Here is a 10421-nt window from a genome sequence, read left to right as displayed (position 1 = left end):
ATTTTTAAATTTGTGACAGTAGAATTTTATAACTTGTTTAAATTCAAGTATTTTATTTTAATTAAATAAATAAAATTTTATTAAAAATGAAAAATTTTATTGGATTATTGGTATTCGCTTTAGTTATATTAAATGCTGTAAGTGACATAGTACTTATTACAGTTTTAAATTCAAATAAGTTCTAATATAGAATCTAGAATAAATTTTGAAATATTGAAAACACGATAATTTTTTTTATTGTTATACTGAACGATGCATTGTTAAGAATTTTACGAAAATATTTTTAACACAATGTAACTTGCACAACGATAAATTGTGTGTTGTACATTATAACAGCAATGTGATTAAGGTGCATCTTTGTATACAATATGAAAATGTTATAAATCGGATTTCCGGCTAACACGGGAAAAGTTTTAATTATTTTTCAAAACATTTAATCAATTTCAATAATAACCCGTTTAATTAACCGCTGCCATAACATTGCGTATATGGTTGTATCTGACCATTTGTTGAGAATTATTGAAATAACAACTTTTGTGCATATCTAGTTGACTTTTCAAAAATTATGAAACATTGCGATTAAGTACATTGTAATCTTATTTGTAGTACATATACTCTGACTTATTTTAGATAAAAAGTTAGTTCATTTTAAAGTTTAAACTTTTTTTATTACTGGGTTCCTAGTACCCATTCTTATACCTATATATTATATATTTAACTACATACTTGAATAATATTGAACGACTTGAATTTATTGAGAAGATAAGTTTCGGTAAAGTATTTTTGGCGCTATCTCTTACATCTTGCCAGGGGGCAAAATAGATCATACTAATAATCACGAATTAAATAAAGCTATAATTATAATTAATTATAGTTTTAAAAATATTTATAACTTTAATATCTTCTTAAACTTAGTAATTAAATATAAAATTATTTTAATGAATATATTTTAAAATTCAGAATGCTAATCCACCAGAAGAATTCAAGGAAAAATTTCGAGAAGTTAATGCTAAATGTGCCGAAGAAAGCAAAGTTGATAAAAGCGAATTAGAACGTTTTAAAAGTGGTGATTTTGCCGGCGCTTCACCGGAATTCAAATGTTATTCAAGTTGCTTTGCTAGAGAAATGGGTTTTATCGCAAATGGTGAACCAAATACCGAAAAAATGAAGGAAGTTTTCTCAAAAATGCCAAAATTTAGTGAAGAAAAATTCAACAGAATTGTAAATGAATGTAAATCTGAATATACTGGTGAAGATGATTGTGAAAAGGGTTTTAATTACATGGCTTGTGAAAAGAAAATAATGTTTTCCTAAAAACTAATTAGAATTTAAAGGTAACTAACTGATTTATAAAATTATGAAAAAGATAATCGCTTAAGGAACAATAAATATTTTATGTTCAAACAAAAATTTTGCTTGCATTTTCAATAAGACATGGTTCATTTTTTCCAGAGGCTTAAAACTGTCCAAATATTCAAAATGTAAAAGCTAGACTAAAATTTTGTTGAATATTGTTTTTCTTTTGATGCCAAATACATTGTCTTTATTCCCTTGCCAGAAACAATAATAAACGCTTTATATTAATTAATTAAAATAATTGAAATTAATTAATTATTTAAATAAAAATGAAACAATTAGTTGATTAATAATTTAATCAATTAAATTTTTATTAAAAAAATTTTAATTCCTTATTTTGTAAGAATTTCTGATTTATGGATATTGAAATATCTATGACTAACTCGAGCTAAACAGCCTTCTAAATGATACTGAAAGTACAAAATATTTAAAATAAGAGCAAATCCAAGCCCCTTTTCCTACTAAATTCTGTTATGAAATGACAGTTAACTCCTATATTCACCGTATATAATTTTTTGGTTTAGAATTGTAGTTATATACTCTATAACAGGGCTACTTAAACTTTTTATATAGCGACCTCCTTCAAGCTTAGGAAATTTTAAACGACCTCCTCCTCCATATAATGAAATATATATTAACCGTAGATTTAGATGTAATATCGCACTATTTTACAATGTAAATAAAATAAGGATTAAAGAATACGTACCCATTCGTTTCACATACATATATATAATTGGAAACGTTGATGGGATATCGGTTGTAATAAAACACAATAAATAGAATGACATACAACTATATATATATTTATTCAATAGAAAAAATAAACTTTTGTAACAATTTTTTGACACCCTTTCAGTAGACCCCAGGGGGGTCGCGACCCACAGTTTAAGAAGTCCTGCTCTATAATATTTAAGCAGCACATTGTGACAGGCATATGTACTTAAAATGTATAATTTCCTTTCATAAACGAATTTGTTCCACCTGTATAGAATGAAGGAAAAATAATTTTCAATATTTTAAAAAGTTTTTATTAAAAAATGATGGAATTTTGGGATTTTGTGTAATGTTTTGCAAGATACTAGCATAAGCCAAATGCTATTCTGCAGAAAGAAATAAATTTATATAGTTGGTATTCGAACACGTTCGACTTTCAGAACTTTTTGTTTCCCATTTGGTTTTTGGATATAATAAGCCGAATTATAGTAATTACTTTATTAAATTACATAAAATGTTAAAATAAGCTGGAAAATAAGTTTCAATGAGTCGACTCACTAAATAATTGTTTAAATATGTATATCGCAAATTTACAAATTTTTTAGATTTCTGTAGGCTGTCCATCCTAAAAAATTAAATAATTAAGATCCTTCCGTGCAGCATAATGACATACTGCTAAAAATGTTATAAAAATTCTAGCACACATGCTATGAGTATACAACCTTCTAAAAGCTTTAGAGCAGATGATGTGTATTTATTACTTTAATTCCGTCCGTTATGGTAGTCTCTACGGTTTTTTTTTGTTGCTTTCACTTCTCAAAACGTTAAAAAGTGAAATTTTATAAACATATTAAGTAATTCAAACCACGAAATTTAACCGTAACGTGCTTTTTATGGATACATATGTGCAAATTTGGTTAGGTATTTAGCAGATTCTGAAAGTAAACTACAAATCAATGGTAAATCAGCCATTTTTGTTACAAACAGTATTGTATGCATCTAAGGAACTTGTGTGATGGTACGGAAATTCGCAAGTTCATTGTAGGGAGCCGAAATAAAATAAAGCCTGCATAAACTACTTTTTGCGAGATGCGGTCTGTTAGCCTGTGTATGTGCGCGTGTACTTCAGTTCATGATTAATCAATTTTCCCAATAATGGTGAAAAACTTTGTACACAACTTATTTTTTGCTACAATATTTTTTAAACACGTGTTTTTAAAAAACCATAATGATAAGGTTGTGTACTCATAGCATGTAATTTAATATGATGTATATTATTAAACATTAATTCAATACAATGTTATATAATTAAAGGCATTTTTAGATAAATGAGAATAAAAATAGAGTATTATAAAGTGTCAACTATCGTTAACCTTCAATATATAAAAATGACTTAAAAAAGTAGTTATTGCGGCAGTAACTCTTCTATACTTGAATAAATCAAATAATTATTTTGTGATTAAAATGCTTAAATTAAAAAATTATAAAATTTTTGTCACACTGTTAGTTTTGATTATCGCAAAAAACGTAAGTAAATTAGAAAAGTTAGTTTGATTTAGTTTGTTAGAGATTTTCAACTGCACAGCTTATAGAAAACTATATTTTAGTTATATGGCCTTAAGCCGATTAGACGAGCTTTAACATTATAGTTTTGAATCGGAAATATTTAAATTTTATTAAATGTACATTACATGTGAACTAATATTTTCAAAATTTGTTGTTTGTTTAGAATTTGGCAGTTCCAGAGGATATTAAGGAACAATTTTTTAATGCTATTCAAGTATGTGCTACAGAATCTGGTGTGGATTCTGATAAAATTCAGAATTTCTTGCGTGGTGAATATGAAACTGCAAGCCATGAGTTGAAATGTTTTGTTAATTGTTTTGCAAATAAAATGAGTTACATTGCTGACGGTGAACCACAAATTGAGGAGATGAAGAAATCATTCGAGAAATTACCTAATTTCGATATGAAAAAATTCGATAAGGCTACTGAGGATTGTAAATCCCAGTATACTGGCGCTGATGAATGTGAAAAAGGATTTAAATATATGACATGTCGAAGATCAATTATGGAAAACTAAATCATAATAAATGAAAAGGTTTATGCATACATATGTCAGTATTCGATAAAAGTATGAATAAAAAAAATTTAACTGAAAAATATTTAGTACTCTTTTATCTTTTTATTATAAAGCTTTTTCATTTACAAATTTTAAAAAAAAATTTTATAAATCACTTAAAAACAATTAAAATAATGTTAACTATAACAAAATTTTCTGATATCCATTCGGTATATTAGATTTTAAGCATTTTATCAAATTAAAAGCTAAATCACAGTCATCCATAGAATTAGATTTTCCACTATCGTTGGTAGAGCCAAGCCCTGTTGCGTTATTATTACATGTTGTTATAGCTTTTTTAACTGGAGTAACATCAATTCGCCTTTGAGATAAAATACTAATTACAACCTCTTCTTGAATCGTTTTATTTCTTATGAAAGAAATTCCGGTTAGAAAACAATTCAAATAACACTTATATTGTTGATTACTGTTAGCTGTTGATTTCGAAGATTTACTAGAATTTTTTAATTCATTTGAATTTGTTGAATTCAGTCCAATTTCTTTCATGCATTTATTTTTAATTTCGTTTTCAAAACTATCCAATATCCAAATTTGCATCTAAAAGTAAAACATACTGAAATAATCATAGAGTTCAAATAATATTAGCAAGGAATATTAAAGACCAATTTATTTTAGAAAATAATACAGTTATGCAATTTTGAGTTGATTCATTGAACATAATTGTTTCAAATTAATTCGGTATATTTTTTTAAATTAAATTTTAAAATAATCTTGACAAAATTCAATTAAGGCTAGGTATTATAGAAGCATATTCTAAATAAATTTAAATACTGAACCCTTCCGGACAAGAATGTGTACGTTCATCAACTTTAACAAGCCTACTTGCCTTTACTATAGATTTCTAATTGCGTTGAGTGAAGCTACGTAAGTTTCATATATTTGGGACATTAGCATATTTATAAGCACATTAACAAAAGTTCCGATTAAACGTTAAAATAAGTCCGGCTTAGTGACTTCTAAATTAAGCCATTTTATCTAGTTATATAAATTTGTTTTTATTATTTCAATTTTAAATAAGTTTCCTGTGTAATAATTTCATATTGCTAACATTATTAACATGCTTTTTTGCTAAATTATTAATCTTTGCCTAATAGTTTCTGTATTTTAAAAAATTACGATTGTTATTTTTAATCAACTTTAACACTTAAATTTTAAAAAAATTAACAATTAAATCGATTCACTTCAAATACTTAAGTAATTACAAGACGAGTCTTAAAATCAGCTATCATTGTTGATTTTATATTCAAAATATTTTTAAATCCGAAAAAGCTTACCATAGATAATTTTAGAAAAGAGAGCAGAAATATTCCAATTAAAATAAATGAGCTCATAACTTTTTAGTTATACAGCAACGTATAGCATTATAAATATTTCTAATATACTAAAAATTTAAAACTTTATCACAATTTATTTTAAAAATATTTTTATATTTTGATCTGTTCAGATTTTCATCCGATATTAATGGCTTTACATTAAAGTAAATTAAAATCTGTTTTCGTATTTTTAAAACAAATTGCTAAAACGTTTTGTTTTCTAAAGTGTTAATTATCGCGTCTGAAATGTCATTATTGGTTGAATAAAATTTTTTTTTTTTAATTAAAAACGTGTAAAATTATACATAACTTGTTTTCATTATTGTTATTCACTTATTTTTTTTTCAATTATAGTTACTTACTTACACATGTCCAATTTTAAATAGTGAATAATTGTGCGTAAAATACATTTTGTTCTTAGAAACTCATTGAATCATTGTATAGAGAAAGTTTCATCAAAAAAAAATTTTCAAGGTCAATAACACGTATATTTAAAGTTTTGAATTCAAGTGTATAATTATCGAAATTTGAAGCGTTTATAAGCTCATAACAATTGGAGTAAGTTAAATTTTGCATCACAATCAAATACTTTTGTACATATGTGAGTAAATAATTATTGACCGTAACGAAAAACGTTAATTAACATAATGTAGAACACGTTTAAAAAATAAAAAAATTTTAAATTTGTTATTGACACCGTAAATATATTAAAAATTCTATACTTCCAAAATCCTTTATTTCTAATATAAATCTACCGCATATTTAGCACTCTGCAATTTGCTTCTTTCCTCTCAACAATTGCGTTTACCTCTCAAAGTATGTAAATCAACTTAATTTCAAAGATATACATATTCCCAAAAATAAAACTTATTTTTTTCAAAGATATTACCATAGTATCAAAATTTTTGGGTAGTACTGTATTAAGTGCTTGTAATAAAATATAATGATAGATATTTAACTATACATATTTCCTATGAAAACAACTATTTTTAGAAAATGTAACAATAAGTATACATTTACATGTTATTGAGAAAAACAATGGAGCTTGTAAAATAATTTCAACAATATTTCCTCAGAAAATACTGAAACATTATTGAATCTACTTCTTGAAATTTTCTAACCCTATTAAAATGCTCTGTCGTACAAAATTTGTGGCGATAACCCGCAAAAATTTTACATTATGATTTTAAATTTTTAATTATTTAAAATCAAATTTAGCAAATATAATAAGTATTTAAAAATTTTATAAAAATTAAAAGAATTTCATTTCAGTTAATTAGACAAACATTGATTTCAATAATTACATAAAGTTCAATAATTATTTCATAATTAATGTGTAATTGCAAAACTTTTAATTAGTTTATTTTTGCAGGATGGAATTACATTAGTATACGTTAGTTCATTTATAGAAATTTGTATAATAACACAGCCGATTATAATTTAATTATTTACACAAAGTCGTATTTTTAAAATTTTAATGTAATTCAAATGTAATTATTCTCCTATACTTTTTAATATTTTTATTCAATATTTTCAGTAACTTAATAACCTTATATGACAAATAATAAAGAACTTTAATAAAAATAATTTAAATTTCCTGCCTGCCACCATTATTTTTTTTTCACTGTTTTATTATTTTAATGGCGTTGTATTTAATCAGTAAAAATTATGGGTTAATTATACCTAATTTACACAAAATTATACCACTACAAATTACATGCTATTTTTAAAGCATAAATTCAATGAAAATGCTGCTACTGTTTACAAAAAGCTGAATATGAAATTAAATAAATGTTTAAAAAAAATTAATTAATCAAATTCAATTTTAACTACAATATTTTGAAGTGCTGAAATTTGCTGTTCACACATTGTTAGTTCATTTTGATTCAGAATCTTATTCGGATGGAAATATTAAAAATTGTTCTTATTTTTACGTTCTTCATACAATTATCGGTAAATAATTTTTAATTCTCTTTATATTTAATCACATTTATATAATAATTATATAATAAATTAGTTATTCACTAAGTTATTTAGTGAGTATTTTAGTAATTACTACTTGAACATTAGTTATTCACTAATAAAAACAATGTTTGTTTTTCAGCAGCATAGCCATTTTTCATTTTATTTCTAAAACAAGCTCAAAAAAGCGCGAATTTCATACAATTTGGAAAATTTTTAATTTTGTTGAGTAGAATTGAAACAAGTGTACAATAACGTATTATATTTAAATTTTTTTCTTATATTCATTGTTGTTTTGTCGTACTTTTAAACAAAAATATTAGGAATAGAAATTTTAAAAATGTAAAACAATTAAAACGCTTCAGTTTGTAAAAATCGACCGAATGACAATTCGAGTTCAAAAATTTTTTTTTTGGAAATATCTGAAATTAGCTTTCATTTTTATAAACCATGTAGTCGAAACTTTCAAACCACTCAATAGATATTGTATGGATATATCTAACATTAACATATAATTTGACCCACAACTGTCTGTTGTTTAATGAAACTAACTTTGTGTTTTTTCAGTGCAGCCATTCCATTTAAATATTTAGAACTTTCATAAAATAATATAATTAGACTCACCTTTGCAAAATTTAGTATTAATATCTTAATGGCAGTTATCCTAGCTCGTTGTCCGAATTGGTCCAAATACAACAGCAGCCGTCGTTGGGAAAGTTTGGTGTCGGTTGCATTATTCGTTTCTGAGTTATCGTGCTATTGGACGGACTAAATCAACGGAAAATTTTACGCTGAGCAAGAATGTATACACATGTTCATATCGGATTCATTCACGATGTGTAGGATTTAAAAAATTGAAATATCGAGAAGATCTTCATATCGCGCTATTTGTTACAAATAAAATTTTAATTTTCTAACACGCAAAATTTAGTGATTGTGTTGAAACTTAACAGACACTATAGATAAATTATGAATTAATTAAATTATTCTAATTATTGATTAAATCTATAATTTAAATTTACAACTTGCATTCACAGTATTATTAATTTTTAATAACTTTAAGATTTTAAAATAATTCAAAATTTTATTTATAATTTTTAGTTGTCAAGTCAAAAAAATGCATTCGAATTGGCGGATATGTGTATTAAAGAATTAAATATCACAAATGACACCATAAAACTTTTAAGTAGCACAAATGTTAGAGATCCAACAATGGAATATAAATGTTTTCATAAATGTTTTTTTGAAAAAGCTGATTTTGTCAAGAACAGTGCTATACAAGAAGCAAATATTATTAAAATGTTAACAGAAGAATTCACTTTCACTAAAGAAAATGTTGAAAAAGCTTTAAGAGCTTGCCGTGATGTTGATATAATTTCAAATGATTGTGATTCGATATTTGATTATTTATTATGCATGAAAGAAAATTTGCCGAAACGTGGTATACAAGCGATAGAAAGCACAGTTTAAAATATTTATAGAAGCGTTTTACAAAAATTTTTTGATTTCAATTCCATGAAATGATAATCCGAATTAAAATGATAATACAAAACAACATAAAGCAATTGTAAATCTTTCTTTAACCACTTCTAAGGATGGCATCACAGAACATTGCCTTTTCGATAAGAGAGTCAGTACAAAATTTCCAAATCTTCTACAGTTACATTAAACGATTAATTTAATTACAAAATAAAAGATAGAATTTATAATTTTGTGTTAAAATAGCTTATAATAAAATATGAAGAAAATTTAAATATTCCTTGAGAAAGAGAAAGTAAAACATGAAATTTTTTTATCGTAAACCAATACTGTGCTACAAATTATCCGCAAAGAAGAAGTTCTAAAATTTATGAATTATAATATAAATATTATGAATTTGACCACTCTTGATTTTTTTGGGATCGTCGAAATATTGTAAATAATAGACGATTGTGGTCAGTTAGATTCTTCAAATAAGCAAATTCTTTGCAAAGAAGCAAATTCTTCGTAAGCAGTTTTAAAAAATTATTACCGATTTGGCGATTTATCACTCTTCTTTAGTAAGTCAAATTAGAAGTAAAAATTATATAATATAACTCCAATTGTACATTACATTGAAAATTTTTGAAAATTATATAAAAATTTTGCATTTTTGAACCATTGCTAAAAACAGAATATTAAATACTATAAGTCTTGAAACGATTTTGCCAGCTTCGACAGAATTACTAATATTCTCATCCCAATTTGGGAGAATAGTTGACTCTTAAGTTACACCACATTAAAAATCAAAAGAAATATTAAAGCATTACCTTAATAAAATACTCAGTTAATTTTTTAAACATTTAGATCTTCTATTTGTAAATTTGAATTTATACATTGCTTTAAAGGACCGCAACTATACCATTACATTCCTTATCCCTTATAATATAATATTATGGCCTTTATTTGAAATATGTGTGTATAAATGCGTATTAAATGTAAGAAAATTTCGTAGGCTTAAAAGGAAATGTAAATGTCCAGTTACCGTTGCAGGTTATAAAAAATTTTATTTCAGATTGACTACTATTGTTTATTTTAATTGTTTGTTTTATTTTTAATTTTGTTTTCATAAACTTTTTATTTTTCGGCACATAAAAATTCAATTGCAAGATGTCTCTGACGACGAAAACAAATAGTATCACCGTCATATTTATTATTTTATCATAATAAACAAAAGGAACCAAAATGAAACGCAAAATAATAAAATGAAATTCATAACAAAACCTCTTAATGAGTCCCATAGGGATCAAGGATGTGCTATGAAAGAATTAAATAAAAATATTGTAGAAATGAATTTCTGAATAAAGTATATTGTGTCTCACAGTAATACTAGACGTATCAAAAAAAGAAGAATTACGAAAAAAAAACTGTTTAAGGTTATTTTTTTTTATTGACAATGCAAGTTAAACAAAAAA

The 10421-nt window shown here is 25.0% G+C and overlaps 4 protein-coding genes across 4 annotated transcripts; 3 read left to right on the top strand and 1 right to left on the bottom strand.

Moving 5' to 3' along the window:
- The first annotated feature begins 2 nt into the window (after nt 1–2).
- LOC129606408 (general odorant-binding protein 56d-like) lies at nt 3–1404 on the top strand. Its single transcript, XM_055516731.1, has 2 exons — nt 3–137; nt 961–1404. Exons 1-2 carry the CDS (start codon nt 87–89, stop codon nt 1312–1314), a joined length of 405 nt encoding a protein of 134 aa, XP_055372706.1. The 5' UTR covers nt 3–86; the 3' UTR covers nt 1315–1404.
- Nucleotides 1405–3486: 2082 nt separating this feature from the next.
- Nucleotides 3487–4153, top strand: LOC129606461 (general odorant-binding protein 56d-like). Its single transcript, XM_055516801.1, has 2 exons — nt 3487–3597; nt 3800–4153. Exons 1-2 carry the CDS (start codon nt 3535–3537, stop codon nt 4151–4153), a joined length of 417 nt encoding a protein of 138 aa, XP_055372776.1. The 5' UTR covers nt 3487–3534.
- A 180-nt stretch (nt 4154–4333) lies between these two features.
- Nucleotides 4334–5560, bottom strand: LOC129606460 (uncharacterized). The gene is made up of 2 exons (XM_055516800.1): nt 5488–5560; nt 4334–4750 (listed from the first exon to the last, which is right to left on the bottom strand). Exons 1-2 carry the CDS (start codon nt 5542–5544, stop codon nt 4334–4336), a joined length of 474 nt encoding a protein of 157 aa, XP_055372775.1. The 5' UTR covers nt 5545–5560.
- Nucleotides 5561–7374: 1814 nt separating this feature from the next.
- Nucleotides 7375–9508, top strand: LOC129606432 (general odorant-binding protein 56h-like). Its single transcript, XM_055516764.1, has 2 exons — nt 7375–7479; nt 8590–9508. Exons 1-2 carry the CDS (start codon nt 7429–7431, stop codon nt 8956–8958), a joined length of 420 nt encoding a protein of 139 aa, XP_055372739.1. The 5' UTR covers nt 7375–7428; the 3' UTR covers nt 8959–9508.
- Nucleotides 9509–10421: the final 913 nt, after the last annotated feature.

Source organism: Condylostylus longicornis, unplaced genomic scaffold, assembly GCF_029603195.1.
Source record: "Condylostylus longicornis isolate FDR11 unplaced genomic scaffold, ASM2960319v2 ptg000018l, whole genome shotgun sequence".
Lineage (NCBI taxonomy): Eukaryota > Metazoa > Arthropoda > Insecta > Diptera > Dolichopodidae > Condylostylus > Condylostylus longicornis.
The sequence above is the reverse complement of the archived record's forward strand: the minus strand, read 5'-3'. Positions and strand labels throughout refer to the sequence as shown.